Below are 18,437 nucleotides of genomic sequence, written 5' to 3' on the forward strand. Positions count from 1 at the left end.
GAGCCATTTGCATTGCTAATTATAAACTATTGTTAGCTAGCTAACATTGAACCTGGTTGGTTAGCTACCTGCTGATTCATGCAGGGTAGTAAAGTTATGAGTTGGGATTATGGTTAATTGTCAGCTAGCGAGATATCTAAACAAAAGACTCCACTATGCAAGTAACTAATTCAATAGAATGTTTATGATGTCACTGCGACAACTGTGATTAGACGTAGCTCTGGCTATCTACTCTGATTTCCGAGCGCTCTCGTCTGACTGTGCCAGAGCGCAGAATAACTGAGAAATTTATGAACGCTCAAAACCCGTTGAATATGGCGGGTGTCAGTAAATGTTGGTAAAAAAGTGTAATTAAATTATTTACAGTGGCACAGTTGCAGTCACCCAGGCTGTGGATAACATAAAAAAGAGCCTAACCAGCTTTGATAGCGGAAGTAAATGGTCAGAGTGAGCAAGCTAGCCAATGTTAGCCAGTTAGCTTGGGTGCTTGACTGCTGTTGTCTGGTCAGAACGTTCGGTTCAACGCTACACCGCGGCCAGAGCGTCCAGTGTGTGCTCTGAATTTACAGACGGACAATCTGTTTAGGAAATCCCAGAGCACACTGGGACTCCAGATTAAATGTACGAACACACCCGTAGTGTAAGCCAGCCTTTAGTCTTGACATCTTTGGCTGTTCAGTACATACGCTCACATGGGAATCCTTAAAGAGATGGGTGGGGCTAAAGCTTAAGAGGGTGTGAACGATGTTGACAAAGAGCTCTCCAGTAGACACCAAAACATTCAAGAGCCAATTCCTCAAAAGTGAGGCTACAAGTTTATCATCTTTCAAAGAAGAATTACTTTCCCATTGTTCCTCAACTGTAGTACATTATATACCATTCTCTAGCTCTCTACTTTTATCCAATGTAAAACTTTTTTTTTTAACATTTCAAATTTTGCTACATAAGACCGAATCGAGCCTGTCATCATATATACCGCAGTATGCAATCCCAGCAGCAAGATGTATGGCCCGTTGCCATGAGAAAAGGGCAACCAGTGGAGTAAAGACATTGTAAATAGAACATATGTATGTTTATTTTCCCTTTCATACTTCAACTACTTGCACATTGTTACAACACTGTATATACCCAATAACATAACATTTGAAATGTGTATATTTGTTTAAAAACTTTATGTTGTGTTCCCTAATGTTTCACTTGTTTATTTCCCTTTTGTTTATTGTCTATTCCATTTGCTTGGCAATGTAAACATATGTTTCCCATAACAATAACACCCTTTCATTGAATTGAGAGAGATAGAGAGAGAAACCGAGCTAGACAGAGACACGGAGAGACGCACACACACACACAGAGAAAGACGCACACACACAGAGACAGAGAGACGCACAGACAGACACAGAGAGAGAGAGAGAGAGAGACAGAGAGACTGAGAGACGCACAGACAGACACAGAGAGAGAGAGAGAGAGACAGACACACAGAGACACACAGAGACAGACACACACAGAGACAGAGACACACAGAGACAGAGACACAGAGACACACACACACAGAGACAGAGACACACACAGAGACAGAGACACAGACAAAGAGACACACACAGACACAGAGACACACACAGACACAGAGACACACACACACAGACACAGAGACACACACACACAGACAAAGAGACACACACACACAGACAAAGAGACACACACACACAGACAAAGAGACACACACACACAGACAAAGAGACACACACACACAGACAAAGAGACACACACACACAGACAAAGAGACACACACACACACAGACACAGAGACACACACACACACAGACACAGAGACACACACACACACAGACACAGAGACACACACACACACACAGACACAGAGACACACACACACAGACACAGAGACACACACACAGACACAGAGACACACACACAGACACAGAAACACACACACAGACACACAGACACACACAGACACAGAGACACACAGACACACACAGACACAGAGACACACAGACACAGAGACACACAGACACAGAGACACACAGACAGAGACACAGAGACACAGAGACACAGAGACACAGAGACACAGAGACACAGAGACACAGAGACACACAGAGACACACAGACACAGAGACACACAGACACAGAGACACACAGACACAGAGACACAGAGACACACAGACACAGAGACACACAGACACAGAGACACACACAGAGACACACACAGAGACACACACAGAGACACACACAGAGACAGGGACAGAGACAGGGACAGAGACGGAGACACACAGAGACAGGGACACACAGAGACACACATACACAGAGACAGGGACAGAGACACACACAGACAGAGACACACACAGAGACAGGGACAGGGACACACACAGAGACAGGGACAGAGACAGGGACAGGGACAGACAAAGAGACAGGGACACACAGACTCACCTTTCTGTAATGGTCTCCCTCAGTCCGCTAGCGACTCCTTTCATGACAGTACTGGCCTTAGGTGTCAGGACCACTTGGGAGACAAAGAATGTTCCCTTCCTCCTGCAATCACACAAATCACATCAAACCTTACTATACAGCCACAATTAAAGACGCAATAAGTGCTTTTCCCTGTTTAAGTCACCACCCTGACCAGGAAAAGACAGGGTGAAAGATAAAGGAACAGTCAGACCTGCGGTCAGCCACAGAGGCCTGGAGGAACTGGATCAGCTTGTCAGGGTCAGTGGTGTTGGCCCAGGGAGCCGGCATCATCTGACCCGGCCACAGGAAGGGCACCTCCAGGGCCATAGGACTATGATAGAACACCAATACCTGGTACTCATTCTCCCACAGGTACTGGAGACTCACCTAGAGGAAGGGAGAGAAACTTTTGTCTTTAGGAAACTTCCAGAGCCATAGTAGCAGATACGTTCTGCAGAGTGATCGATAGCCAGCACAGCCACAAAGTAACTAACAACCACACTGCTAGCACTAATGCTTCAGCAAATGTTGACTTTGCAGCTGGCTTATCTTAGGCGATTTCGCTCAGTGCCTCCAGGACAAGACTCATGACAATAAACATCAACCTGCATATTGGACAATATTCTCTTGAGGGAGCACAGAGATTGAAAGTGTTTGTTTGTACAGTAGAGCATTTTACCTCCTGAGCGAAGACGACAGGGCAGAGTTTCTCCCCGAACACATCCCTCAGCATTGAGACCAGCTTCTCATGGTGCAGGTTCTGAACCCCGTAGAAGTGGTTAAAGTCCAGGAACACCACCTCTCTGGCATGGGCCGACAGGAAGGAGCTGATCTGCTCCAGGCCTTCTCTCACCTGGAAGGACAACACACACCCCAAAGGAGAGCAGAGAGAGTGTCAGACCAGTCATACTCAGGAACGTCTGGTCAAATAAAGTTACAGGGATGCATTCTATTCACCGTGGCGCTGAAGAGACCGTGAGCGAAGAAGAGCTCGTTGTCTGGGTCTCGGGGCTTGGTGGAGATTCGCAGGTCAAAGAAGCGGACGCCGGCCTCCAGCTGGCTGGAGAAGTTCATGGTCTGAGTGGCGAGCCATTTGCGCATCAGCTTCTTGGCCACCGTGCCGAAGACGGACACAAAGTTCTGGACGGCATCAGTCTGCTCAGGACCAACCGGAGAGGACTCATCTATGTAGAAACTGAAGGAATCATGTGAACCTGGGGGGAATATAGGCTACAGGTTATAGTGGAGACGGGCAGAACAACCCAGTGGGTTGAGAGGACTGAGTGATGTCCTCGCTCTCCTGTCTAAACAGAAAAGCAATCTAACCAGAGAAGTGGTTCTCTGAGTGTAACTGCTCCAACTATAGAGTCAGCCCGAGACTTTTCTCCCCTCTCAACAATACATCCACCCCAGTGTGACCTTTTACCCTGAAAAACAAATAGATGAATAGAGAAACCCACAGTGGACCCCACAGGGTCAGGCTACAGTACACAGTCAGCCCTAGGCAACAGAGACAGTTATCCAAGAGGAGGGCTGGCTACACTTGGCCCAAAGAGTGAACCTTCTCCAGTCACAGCAATCACACAAGAACCCCAGAAACACACAGACCAGAAAGTGACTTAACCCAAAAGCACAGAGAAAACCTGACAGGCAACCACAAAACTAAGAGCGCAATGAGAGCCACCTCACAACTTATGACCCGAAAGTGTGAGCAGAAGCATCACTCAACCAAACAGGACAGAGACATCTGTGGCTGAATTTACAGCAGAGAAAATGCCAGAGCAAATCTACCAATCACAAACACCACGTCTTTAACAGTCACAACAACACGGCAAGCCGTACAATGACCTAAGCGTCACAGTCGAGATAGTGACCGTAACCAGAGCAGACAGCTCTAGGGGTCAACCAACAGCAGTACGGAGTTGTCCACACAGTCTCATAGCCCAGAGAGGAATCTTCAGTAACCTCAACAGAGATGACTGCAGACTCAACCACACTACAGGGCTGACCCGCACTACAGGGCTGACCCGCGCCACAGGGCTGACCCGCGCCACAGGGCTGACCCGCGCCACAGGGCTGACCCGCGCCACAGGGCTGACCCGCGCCACAGGGCTGACCCGCACCACAGGGCTGACCCGCACCACAGGGCTGACCACACGATCACAAAGCCCAAAGTTAACTCAACCACAACAGACGGTCACCGTAGCTCAAACATCAGTCAGTTGACCCTTAAAAAGTCACGAGAGATTACAACAATCAACCTCTCCACAAGCACTGAACACAGAGAGAGACCGTCATCCTACAGACAGACACACACTTGCTTGACTGCACTATCTGTACATCAACCTATACAGTCAGCATCCTTCTATGTTCCCATTTAGCAATGTTCTGCCCAGGATTGTCTGCTCTTACACAAAACCTTGGAGTAGAAAAGAGGCCGTGTTTTGCCTAATGGGTTTAATGGAGTAACTGTTATAGAAATGGTCGGACAATATTCCTCTGTTTCTCCAGTAGATACATGATTGGGTACAATAGAGCCAGCCCAGCTCCATGCCTTGAGACATGAAAGATCCCTGGTGTTTCTATCAAATATACCTATAGCATTTAGAGAGATAATCTAGCAACGTTCCTTTGGGCTTATCAAAGGTGTTTTATGCAGTGAGTCAGTTCACTGATGATGCGTGTAGTTGAAAAGGTGTGCAAAACAAAATGGTAGCTACACATCTTATATATATATACACACACACATAAATTACTGTTCAAACCTCCATCAAGAAAATGTCAGCTATACCTTGTATGACCAATCATTTCATGTTTGTATCATTTGATTTACACAAAATGTCTACCACTTTGAAGATGCAAAATATGTTTTATTGTGAAACAAACAAGATATAAGACAAACTTGAGCGTGCATAACTATTCACCCCCCTAAGTCAATACTTTGTAGAGCCATCTATTTCAGCAATTACAGCTGCAAGTCTCTTGGGGTATGTCTCTAAAAGCTTGGCACATTTAGCCACTGGGATTTTTGTACATTCTTCAAGGAAAAACTGCTCCAGCTCCAAGTTAGATAAAGATTGCTGTACACCAGCAGAACTTAAGTCATACCACAGATTCTCAATTGGAATGAGGTCTGGGCTTTGACTAGGCCATTCCAAGAAAAGTAAATGTTTCCCCTTAAACCACTCGAGTGTTGCTTTAGCAGTATGCTTAGGGTCATTGTCCTGCTGGAAGGTGAAGACTGGGATGGAGGTTCCACTTCCAGCAGGTGTAATTGCTAAAATGGGTGGCTCTACAAAGTATTGAATCTGACAGGTGAATAGTTATGCATGCTCAAATTTGTCTTATTTCTTGGCGGGAAGTTTGCCCCCGGTAATGCGTTGGGCAGACCGCACCACACTCTGGAGAGCTTTGCAGTTGTGGGTGGTGCAGTTGCCATACCAGGCAGTGATAAAGCTTGACAGGATGCTCTCAAATGTGCATTTGTAAAGGTGTGTGAGGGTTTTTGGTGTTAAGGCAAATTTCTTCAGCCTCCTGAGGTTGAAGAGGCGCTGTTGTGCCTTCTTCATCACACTGTCTGTATGGGTGGACCATTTCAGTTTGTCAGTGATGTGTACACCGAATAAATTGAAGCTTTCCACCTTCTCCACTGCAGTTCCATCGATGTGGATAGGGGGGTTGCTCCATCTGCTGTTTCCTGAAGTCCACAATCATCTTAGTTTTGTTGACGTTGGGTGAGAGGTTATTTTCCTGGCACCACACTCCCAGAGCATTCACCTCCTCCTTGTAGGCTGTCTCATCGTTGTTGGTAATCAAGCCTACTACTGTAGTGTCGTCTGCAAACTTGACGATTGTGTTGGAGGCGTGCTTGGCCACGCAGTCATGGGTGAACAGGGAGTACAGGAGGGGCCTGAGAAGGGCCCCACAAGGGTGCCCCAGTGTTGAGTATCAGCAAAGAGATGTTGTTTCCTACCTTCACCACCTGGGGGCGACCCGTCAGGAAGTCCAGGACAGTTGCACAGGGCGGGGTTCAGACCCAGGGCCTCGAACTTGATGAGCTTGGAGGGTACTATGGTGTTGAATGCTGAGCTATAATCAATGAACAGCACACTTGTCCAGATGAGACAGGGCAGTGTGCAGCTTGGCGGCGATTGCATCGTCTGTAGATCTTTTGGGGTGGTAAGCGAATTGGGTCTAGTTTGAGAGGTAAGGTGGAGCTGATATGATCCTTAACTAGTCTCTAAAAGCATTTCATGATGACAGAAGTGAGTGCTACGGGATGATAGCAGAGGTAATTGAACAAAATGACTTTAGGTACAGGGACAATGGTGGCCATCTTGAAGCATGTGGGGACAACAGACAGGGATAGGGAGAGATTGAATATATTTGTGAACACACCAGTCAGCTGGTCTGCGCATGCTCTGAGGACGCGGACAGGGATGCCGGCAACCTTGCGAGGGTTAACACGCTTAAACGTCTTACTCACGTCAGCCACGGAGATGGAGAGCCCACAGTCCTTGGTAGCGGGCCGTGTCAATGGCACTGTATCATCCTCAAAGCAAGCGAAGGTGTTCAGCCTGTTCGGAAGCAAGGCGGTGTCCGCGACGTGGCTGGTTTTCCTTTAATAATCCGTGCTTGTCTATATAGCAGAAGACCGAGGTCATCATGTCCTGTGTATGGCTTCTGGTTGTGCCTTGTTTCACTAGTTCATCTGGAGCACAAATTAATGTTGAGACATAAGTACTTCCTGTAAGCCGTGGGTTAACATGTGATTAGCATATCCTTGAAGCCTTGGACTAATTCCTCTGTGAATTACAGGACGACGCAATTCCAGAAATAAACAAACAAATCCCTCGCTCTCACTACTTTATAGTGGCTTAATGAAGGAGATGAGTAACAGATGTTGTTCTATTAAATGTTTGCCACAAGTTAAGTCAGTAGGTCGACCTGAACAATGTCAAATAAAGTGTCATTAAAGAGTTACATGTTATGGTTTATCTTATTTTTTTTCATGGTTTATGTTAGGTCCTGTGTGGCTCAGTTGGTAGAGCATGGCATTTGCAACACCAGGGTTGTGGGTTCAATTCCCATGGGGGACCAGTACAAAAACATATTAAAATGTATGCACTTATTGCTCTGGGTAAATGACTAAAATGTTATCTTTCCATTTTCTCTGAAAGGTAATATGATATACTGGATATGATACACTCAAACTCCGAGGTTATTCCACACCTACTTACAGATGCAGACGCTTACAAAAACCACAGGAAGTTAAAGACCATTAGAAGGAATGAACAGATGACAGGATTATGTGGGTTAGAGGTACTGTCTCTTTCAGACAGAGAATATAGTGTGTTGAGCAGAGACACCACCATGCAGAAGGCGCACTAACAGCCCTCTCACTAACTCCTAACACCCTTTAGGACACAGGAGAGGAGCAGGAGAGAATTCCCTTCATCTTCTACCCCTTTTCCTCTGCTTCCGTCTGATCCCCTCTGTCCATCTCCTTCCCGTCCCTCTGTCTGTCTCTCTCCCAACCCCCTCTTTTCCTCTTCCCACGGTGGTCCCTCATCAACCCTCTCCATTCGGTCTTCCTATCCATTCCCTCTATCAAATCATCTCTCTCCTCCTATGGTCTCATTCTGTCCTCTGGTATGAGTCATTGAGGACACAGTGTGCAGTTAGACTGGTGAGACCAAATTATTGTTGTTGTTTTTGGAAAAAATATCAACTTCTTCCCGCTGTAAACTCAATTAACTGCCAGTAGTGCAGCAGAGTACTAGCGTGGCTATCGGATTTGTTTTGCATTCAACAATGATGTATCGATATGGCCTTATTCGGTAAGACAATGACAGATGTCAGACTGGCAACCAGGTGTGCAGAGTACACTACTGTCAATTTGAGTGAAATACACATAGATCCATAGCTATAATCAAACTGTCAAGCACTATTTGGATAATCTTAACGTAAATTTAGTTTTCCATATGTCAAATGTTTATTTGCTTCAGCATGGCAGAATTCTCTCTTATGACAGGAGATTATGACATACAGGGAGACCAATCCCAGGTAGAACATAACATTCTGAGAACCACATGTTCCTTAGAACAACCACACTCTCACCAAGCTCTATGGTCATTTTGCATACAACCTTGCCACAACTTTCTGGGAATGGTGCAAGATAGTTGATTGTTCCAAAGCCATTCTCAGCATATAATTAAGAAACACTACTTTCTTGGTATTTTATTACTTTAATATAACTTTTCCTAAATGTTCAAACATGTTTACAATGCCTTAAAAAAAATGTACCGTTCTAGTAACTTTACCCAACTTGTTTGACTTTGGAAACGTTCTCAAATATTTGAAAGGACTCAAGGATAGCCCACTTTTTTTCAATTTTCGCCTAAATGACATACCCAAATCTAACTGCCTGTAGCTCAGACCCTGAAGCAAGGATATGCATATTCTTTGTACCATTTGAAAGGAAACACTTTGAAGTTTGTGGAAATGTGAATTGAATGTAGGAGAATATAGCACAATAGGTCTGGTAGAAGAAAATACAAAGGAAAAAAAGTTTTCTACCACCATCTTTGAAAGGCAAGAGAAAGGTCCCAGTTACAGCCATCACTCTGGTTGTAATTCCGATGGCGTCCACAAGATGGCAGCAGTGTATGTGCAAAGTTTCAGACGGATAACTTGTAGTATGAGCGAGCTACATGGCATTTAGTGTGAAGTCACCCAAATACATTTGGGCAAATCGTGAAGGAGATCCTTGCATTCATATTACATTTTTCTGCAAGAATATCGTCAAATCTGTATACTTGGACTTTGATTTAGCTTTTCCAGTATTAGTAGCCATATTATAAGTTCAAAATTTGCAAAATAACCAGTTTTCATAACTCTCCATATTCTTCATTTTTGTCCAAAATGAAAAAGGTATGCTTTTTCATACAAGAATCACTGGTCTATGCTCTGTTCCTGTGCCAAAGCCTTGTCTAGAACCATACATTTTACAACATATACATGTTTTCCGGATACTCCCGTAAAGCCCAGCTCATTGGCTATCTAGCTAGCTTTGTTTGACCCCGATTGGTGCTTATTTGACAAAGTTAGAGTTGATCAAGTGAAGACTGCCCATGTCATTGGCGTGCCATGAAGGCGTTGCTCTCTGACCAAATATGGTGTCCTATAGGATATACTACACCCCTAATTATATAGTGAAATCTCGTTATGTTCTAGGATCTCTGAGGAATAAATACGAACGTGGTTTGACTCGTTGAAACAACGCTTAGGGTGAGATTTTCACAGATTCCTTTCTTTGCAAATTGAACGAGTGGAAATACAAAATTGATTGTGCATGCTATATGAACCTTTTTAGGATTTGAAAAATGCTTTTGTCTAACAAAACGACACTTCGTGTTATCTCTGGGACCCTTTGGATGATAAATCAGAGCAAGATTTCAGAATATAAGTATACATTTCACCTTCAGAAGTGAATTTATAAAACCTATTGCGGTGGGGAAAAAATGTGTTGTTAGGAGCTCTCAAACAACAGCATGGCATTTCTTCGCATTAATAGCTACTGTAAATTGGACAGTGCAGTTATATTAACAAGAATTTAAGCTTTCAGCTGATATAAGACACTTATATGTTCCGACATTTGTTGTTTCTCTAAAATCTGCGATGGTGACACGTAGCTGCATGATTTACAACTGCCCCTTAGACGGGACACCGATCCCTAAGAGGTTTTTTAAGAAACAACCTTCTCTGTGGGAATTTCAGTGCTTCCGCATAATGTTTCCTATAGGTTAACATCATGGTTCTATTTAAAGTAATGTTCTCATTACTAAACATTACTAAAACTGAACATTACTAAAACTTTCCATGAAAACCTCAAGAAAAATGTACCGTTGAAAGAAGGTTCTAAGAATGATATTTAAAACATATACATTCTGTTCTCATCATCAACAAAACTTTGTCCCAGGAAAACATTAAAAAGGAACCAGAGTAAAACAAAACCTCCCTGCAACTTAAAAATAAGTTCACTTCTGTTCTCAGAAAGTAAAAAATAATAATATTAATCAGTTTTACCGGTCAGGAAATGTATGGCTTCGTTCCCACAACCAAATTCAAACCAAAAACCGACGTTCCCACAAGGAATGAAAAGTGCTAGCTGGGATGTTTTTGCTAATGCCAAGCAAACAGCACATACAGTTTCTATTCAATCCTCACCAACCTAATCTTACCTCAAATCCAACACACCTATGGCTTTCAGTTATACAAGAATCACTGGTCTATGCTCTGTTCCTGTGCCAAAGCCTTGTCTAGGACCATGGATGGACTGCCCACATGAACAAAAAAAATACTGTAGAACTTACAAAAGATTTCTGTAATAAACTGTAGTACATCATACTGTAGAATACTACACACTGTAGTATCCCTTGATCACATGTAGTACATACTACAGAGTGTTGTAGTATACCGTAGAATACTATAGTAAATACTACAGTATTGTCCACAAAAACACTACAGTCTGCCAAAATGCTAGAGTAAATTCTACAGTTTCATTTGCATAAACCCTGCCCAATCCCCTCCCCCATATCCCAATTTGTGCCACCCATAAGTGAGAAGCGTACATGCAAAATATAAACCATAGCGTGTTCCATACAAGCTATGGAGAGAAGCAGAAGCGCTGAACTATCCAGTCACACTCCAGTCTAAGCCAGTTATGAAAAAGGTGCTCTTTTAGAATTTCTCCAGTAGGTTTCCTCAAGGAGAAAATCTCCACTTTATGTCAAAGACAATAATTCACAAACACTACAGTAAAGTCAGCAAATTACTATATTATTTACTACAGTATTACTATAGTTAACTGTAAATACTACAATATAGCCCTGTTTTTGTCAGTGAATACGACAGTAAAGTTTGCAAAAACACTACAGTGAATACTATAGTATTAATGCCATAGTATACTATAGTATTTTTTCCATGAGGGTGGGAGCAGAAATGGGGTGGCAGGGTAGCCTAGTGGTTAGAGCGTTGGACTAGTAACTGAAAGGTTGCACGATCAAATCCCTGAGCTGACAGGGTAAAAATATGTCATTCTGCCCCTGAACAAGGCAGTAAACCCACTATTCCTAGGCAGTCATTGAAAATAAGAATTTGTTCTTTACTGACTTGCCTAGTTAAATAAAGGTAAAAATGTAGAAATCAGCCAAGGCATGACCCCTCAATTTAGACCAGCCCACTATGCTAAAGATGGACAGGCCCACCTGGCATTTGTCCAAACTGCCCTTTGTCTAGTCCCTTTCTGTATAGAACCATAGCAGAGTGGCATCCAGTGTGAATAATGTGCATGTGGTCAGGCACTTCAAGTCATAACTGCACTTAGCAAAGGCTGAGATTGACAGCAAGCTAGTTGGAGATGTGGCAACATGGAGCATGTCCATTATGTGAAAATCACTTCGCTCTCCGCTCCTCTCTTTAAGTTTCTATTTACCGCTTTCTCATTTTCCATTACCTCTCTCCCCCACACTTTCTGTATATTCCCTAGCCCTCTCTCACCCTTTCCTCAGTCCTTACATTTCCTCACCTTTCCAACTTTTCTTAGCTTAACCCCCTCTCTCCACATTTAACTTGAGTGCAATGTCATATCTTGAAATCTCATCCATGCCCACTTTAAAATCCTCTGGGAAAGTTTACCCTCCTCTGGAGCTCAAGTGGTGAATAAGAGATTGGACAAAGGGATGGATGGACAAATACATGGCTGGATGGATAGATTAATCCTGTCCCAAGGCCCATTTGTATTTATTATGGATCCCCATCTACCCACTCTTCCTGGGGTCCAGCAATATTAAGGCAGCTTACATTTTACAATACATTCATAACAGATTTCACAACCTATTGTGTGCTCTCAGGCCTCTACTCTAATACCGCTTATCTATAACACAAAATGAACGTGTACATGTGTGTGTAGTGCGTATGTTCTCATGTGTTTGTATGCATGGGTCTAGGTTTGTGTTGCGTCACAGTCCCGTTGGTCCTGAAGGTGTTTTTTTTATATTCTTTTAAACCTAATTTTACTGCTGGCATGAGTTACTTTATGTGGAATAAAGTTGGCTCCATGTAGTCTTGGCTCTATGTAGTACCGTGCACCTGCCATAGTCTGTTCTGGACTTGGGGACTGTGAAGAGACCTCTGGAGGCATTTCTTGTGGGGTGTGCATGGGTGTCCCAGTTATTGCATGGGTGTCCCAGTTATTGACATATTGAATGCACCGAGCTGTCTGTTTTGAACTACTGGCACACAGCTCGGTGCATTCAATATGTCAATAACTCTCACAAATACAAGTAGTCAATATAGGACAAAACACACATCACAACAAGAGTGACAACACTACATAAAGAGAGACCTAAGACAACAACATAACAGCAAAGCATAACACAGCATGGTAGCAACACAACATGACAACAACATGGTAGCAGCACAAAAACATGGTACAAACATTATTGGGCAAAATCAACAGCAGAGGTCAAGAAGGTAAGAGATAACAATACATCATACAAAGCAGCCACAACTGTCAGTAAGAGTGTTTGAATGAAGAGATTGAGATAACTGTCCAGTTTAAGTGTTTGTTGCAGCTTGTTCATGTCGCTAGCTGCAGCAAACTGAAAAGAGGACCGACTTAGGGATGTGCGTGCTTTGGGGAGCTTTAACAGAATGTGACTGGCAGAACGGGAGTTGTATGTGGAGGATGAGAGGGCTGCAGTAGATATCTCAGATAGGGGGGGGAGTGAGGCCTAAGAGGGTTTTATAAATAAGCATCAACCAGTGGGTCTTGCGACGGGTATACAGAGATGACCAGTTACAGAGGAGTATAGAGTGCAGTGATGTGTCCTTTAAGGAGCATTAGTGGCAAATCTGATGGCCGAATGGTAAAGAACATCTAGCTGCTCGAGAGCACTCTTACCTGCCGATCTATAAATTATGTCTCCGTAATCTAGCATGGGTAGGATGGTCATCTGAATCAGGGTTCATTTAGCAGCTGGGGTGAAAGAGGAGTGATTACGATAGAGGAAACCAAGTCTAGATTTAACTTTAGCCTGCAGCTTTGATATGTGCTGAGAGAAGGACAGTGCACCGTCTAGCCATACTCCCAAGTATTTGTATGAGGTGATGACCTCAAGCTCTAAACCCTCAGAGGTAGTAATAACACCTGTGGGAAGAGGGGCATTCTTCTTACCAAACCACATGACCTTCATTTTGGAGGTGTTCAGAACAAGGTTAAGGGTAGAGAAAGCTTGTTGGACACTAAGAAAGCTTTATTGTAGAGCATTTAGCACAAAATCCGGGGAGGGGCCAGCTGAGTATAAGACTATCTGTATATAAATGGATGAGAGAGCTTCTTACTGCCTGAGCGTGGGGCCTAGAATTGAGCCTTGGGGCACTCCCTTGGTGACAGACAGTGGCTGAGACAGCAGATATTCTGATTTATACACTGCACTCTTTGAGAGAGGTAGTTAGCAAACCAGGCCAAAGACGCCTTAGAGACACCCATACTCCTTAGCCGGCCCACAAGAATGGAATGGCCTACCATAACAAAAACTTTGGCCAAGTCAATAAAAATAGCAGCACAATATTGCTTAGAATCAAGGGCAATGGTGACGACATTGAGGACCTTTAAGGTTTCAGTGACAGATCCATAACCTGAGAAGAAACCAGATTGCATATCCGAGAGAATACTATAGACATCAAGAAAGCCAGTTAGTTGATTATTACGTTTTTCCAACACTTTTGATAAACAGGGCAAAATAGAAATAGGCCTATAACTGTTAGGATCAGGTTGATCTCCCACTTTAACTGAAGGATGAACCGTGGCTGCCTTCCAAGCAATGGGAACCTCTCCAGAAAGGAGAGACAGGTTAAAAAGATCAGAGATAGGCTTGGCGATGATAGGGGCAGCAACCTTAAAGAAGAAAGGGATCTAAACCATGTGACCCAGATGTTTTTTTGGGGTCAAGTTTAAGGAGCTCCTTTAGCACCTGGGACTCAGTGACTGCCTGCAGGGAGAAACGTTGTAGCGGGGCAGGGGAAAAAGAGGAAGAAGCATCAGGGATAGTTAGAAGGGGTGGGAGATGAGGAAATGTTGGATGGGCAAGGAGGCATGGCTGAGTCAAATAGGAATCCTGACTTAATGAAGTGGTGATTAAAGAGCTCAGCCATGTGCTTCTTGTCAGTAACAACCACATCATCAACTTTACAGGACATGGGCAGCTGTGAGGAGGAGGGTTTATTCTCCAGGTCTTTAACCATTTTACAGAACTTCTTGTGGTTAGACCCACAGAGAGAACTGCTCCTTGAAGTTTCTAATGTTGGCTTCCGGATAGCCTGCACTTATTTCTCATTTGCCTGAATGAGAGCCAGTCACCCTGAGTATGCCGAGCCTTTCGCCAAATGCAATTCTTGAGGGTTAGTAACTCTGCAAGATCCCGGTCGAAACGGACTGAACTGGTTTTAATTCTCATTTTCTATATAGGGGCATGTTTGTTAATAATACCACTGAAAATATGAAAAAAAAATGTCCAAATGTCTTCAACAGCGGGGATCAAGCTGATTCAATACCATTTTAGAGGCCAGTTCATGAAGGGAGGCATGCTCATTAAAGTTTTTTAGCACGGTTATGACAAATCAGGACAGGTCGTTTCACTGAGCAGCCATTACGAACACAGAATGTAAAACAGTGATCACTAAGGTCCTAATAGAAAACACCAGACTGATACCTTTCAGGATTATTTGTGAGGATAACGTCAAGAAGAGTAGCCTTTTCTGGGTGTTTGGTGTAATACAAATCAAAATATTATTGGTCACATACACATGGTTAGGAGATGTTAATGCGAGTGTAGCGAAATGCTTGTGCTTATAGTTCCGACCATGCAGTAACATCTAACAAGCAATAACAATTTAACAACTACCTTTTACACATAAGTGTAAAGGAATGAATAAGAATATGTACATATAAAATATATGGATGAGCGATGGCCGAACGGCATAGGCAAGATGCAGTAGATGGTACAGTATAGAGTACAGTATATACATATGAGATGTGTAATGTAAGGTATGTTAACATTATATGAAGTGGCATTGTTTAAAGTGGCTAGTGATACATTTATTACATCCAATTTTTAAAGTGGCTAGAGATTTGAGTCAGTATGTTGGCAGCAGCCACTCAATGTTAGTGATGGCTGTTTAACAATCTGATGGCCTTGAGATAAACAGCTTATTTCAGTCTCTCGGTCCCTGCTTTGATGCACCTGTACTGACCTCGCCTCCTGGATGATAGCAGGGTGAACAGGTAGTTGCTCGGGTGGTTGTTGTCCTTGATGATCTTTTTGGCCTTCCTGTGACATCGTGTGGTGTAGGTGTCCTGGAGGGCAGGTAGTTTGCCCCCGGTAATACTTTGTGCAGACCTCACTACCCTCTGGAGAGCCTTACGGTTGGAGGCGGAGCAGTTGCCGTACCAGGCGGTGATACAGCCCGACAGGATGCTCTCGATTGTAAATCTGTAAAAGTTTTGAGTATTTTTGGTGACAAGCCAAATATCTCCAGCCTCCTGAGGTTGAAGAGGCGCTGTTGCGCCTTCTTCACCACGCTGTCTGTGTGGGTGGACCAATTCAGTTTGTCTATGATGTGTACGCCGAGGAACTTAAGACTTTCCAACTTCTCCACTACTGTCCTGTCGATGTGGATAGGGGGGGGGGGGTGCTCCCTCTGCTGTTTCCTGAAGTCCATCTCCTTTGTTTTGTGGACATTGAGTGTGAGGTTATTTTCCTGACACCACACTCTGAGGGCACTCACCTCCTCCCTGTAGGCCGTCTCTTCGTTGTTGGTAATCAAGCCTACCACTGTAGTGTCGTCTGCAAACTTGATGATTGAGTTGCAGGTGTGCATGGCCACGCAGTCATGGGTGAACAGGGAGTACAGGAGAGGGCTGGGAATGCACCCTTGTGGGGCCCCAGTGTTGAGGATCAGCGGGGTGGAGATGTTGTTTCCTACCCTCACCACCTGGGGGCGTCCCGTCAGAAAGTCCAGGACCCAGTTGCACAGGGCGGGGTCGAGACCCAGGGTAGTTCTTGCTCAGTTTGGCCCGGTAGTTCTTGGTGATCTTCAATGCTGCAGAAATGTTTTGGTACCTTTCCCCAGATCTGCTCCTCAACACAATCCTGTCTCAGAGCTCTACGGACAATTCCTTCAACCTCATGGCTTGGTTTTTGATCTGACATGCACTGTCAACTGTGGGACCTTATATAGACAGGACTGTCCACAGGTGGACTCCAATCATGTTGAAGAAACATCAAGGTTGAACATGCTTCTACATCTGCATTGCTTGCTGTTCTGGGTTTTAGGATGGGTTTCTGTATAGCACTGCATGACATCTGCTGATGTAAAAAGGGCTTTATAAAATACATTTGATTGATTGCTCAATGGAAACAGGATGCACCTGAGCCTCTCAGCACAAGGTCTGAATACTTATGTAAATGAGATATCTGTATTTTTATACATTTGCAAAAGATCCATTAAAAAAATATGTTTTTGCTTTGTCATTATGGAGTATTGTGTGTAGATTGAGGATTATTATAATTTTTTATACATTTAGGCTGTAACGTAAAAAAATGTGGAAAAGGGAAGAGGTCTGAATACTTTACAAATGTACTGTACATATAGCGGTTTGAGCAGGGGACTGTTCGATACATATGTATGCAGGGGTTGCCACACTGGGTGCCCGTGGAATGAAGGAACCCACTGGCCACCGACATCAATTCAATGTCTATTCCACGTTGGTTCAACGTAATGTCATTGAAATGATAAGGAAACAACGTTGATTCAACCACTGTCCCCCCAGTTGGAATGATCTGAAGTGAGTGAATAAGTAGATGGCATAGTCATTTCTTTCTCAAACATCATAGGTTTGCTTTAAAATAACATAAATACATCCTGTAAATCTATCTAAATTAGACCAAATCATCCACTTTGGACAACATCACTATCGGAAAAGATGGAGATATGGACTATCCCGCCCACTTCACTAAGAGTAGATTTAGCAGGCGGTAACTTGTGGAACAGACACCGGCTGGAATGTGGTTTTAACCAATCAGCATTAGAACCACCCGTTGTATAATACCACTCATTGGCTGCATCAAATACAAAAGCTCTCTGTGTGGCAGAGCTAATAGTGACATAATTTGTATGTTCATTATATATGCATTAGGTCAATATTGTGTCTTCCTTCCTGCAAAAGTTGTGGGTCCTGAATAATGCAAACATGATCATAATGATGTTAGCTACAGACTCAGACAAGTGTCAACTCATTTCAGGCTTGTTTGCCCTTAAGACACACACACACACTGTCTCAGTGATACACAGAAAGACTGTTTTACGCTGATAAAACTGTCCACTCTTTTCTTCTAAAAACCCCTCTCCCGCTGTACTATAAGCCCCTCTCCCGCTGTACTATAAACCCCTCTCCCGCTGTACTATAAACCCCTTTCCCGTACTATAAACCTCTCAATCACTTTTCTTTTTCCTCATCTGTTTTATTTGTTGCTTTTGTTCATGACCATGTCCTCTGTCGGTCAGAGGCTCGGGAGGTTAGAACAGAGCCAGAGCAGGGGGAAGCCAGTGTCACCTGCAGGGCAAACACCTGCAGGGCAAACAGACGGCCTCACTAAGTCAGAAGTTATAGGCAAGGGTTGAAGTCATTGGAGAGCAGCTTTGCCAAGGTGAGGAGATGAGAGGGCAACACTGGGAAAGAGTACACAACCTTGTGTACAGGTTGTATTTAGGCTGTTCGAGTGAGAGTGAGTGAGCGAGAGTGAGCGAGAGTGAGCGAGAGTGAGAGTGAGTGAGCGAGAGTGAGCGAGAGTGAGCGAGAGTGAGAGTGAGTGAGCGAGAGTGAGCGAGAGTGAGCGAGAGTGAGC

The 18,437-nt window shown here is 43.9% G+C and overlaps 1 protein-coding gene across 1 annotated transcript in view; it reads right to left on the reverse strand.

Annotated features, from left to right (window-relative positions):
- LOC129826697 (PI-PLC X domain-containing protein 3-like) overlaps positions 1 to 18,437 on the reverse strand; it is a 62,951-nt gene that overhangs the window by 17,286 nt on the left and 27,228 nt on the right. The window contains exons 2-5 of the mRNA XM_055887705.1: positions 3,424 to 3,680; positions 3,146 to 3,319; positions 2,678 to 2,853; positions 2,446 to 2,547 (exon numbers count right to left, since the gene is read on the reverse strand). Coding sequence (XP_055743680.1) covers positions 2,446 to 2,547; positions 2,678 to 2,853; positions 3,146 to 3,319; positions 3,424 to 3,680 — 709 coding nt within the window. The remainder of the gene's footprint in view (positions 1 to 2,445; positions 2,548 to 2,677; positions 2,854 to 3,145; positions 3,320 to 3,423; positions 3,681 to 18,437) is intronic.

The sequence above is a fragment of the Salvelinus fontinalis genome, chromosome 28 (genome assembly GCF_029448725.1).
Source record: "Salvelinus fontinalis isolate EN_2023a chromosome 28, ASM2944872v1, whole genome shotgun sequence".
NCBI classification, from domain to species: domain Eukaryota; kingdom Metazoa; phylum Chordata; class Actinopteri; order Salmoniformes; family Salmonidae; genus Salvelinus; species Salvelinus fontinalis.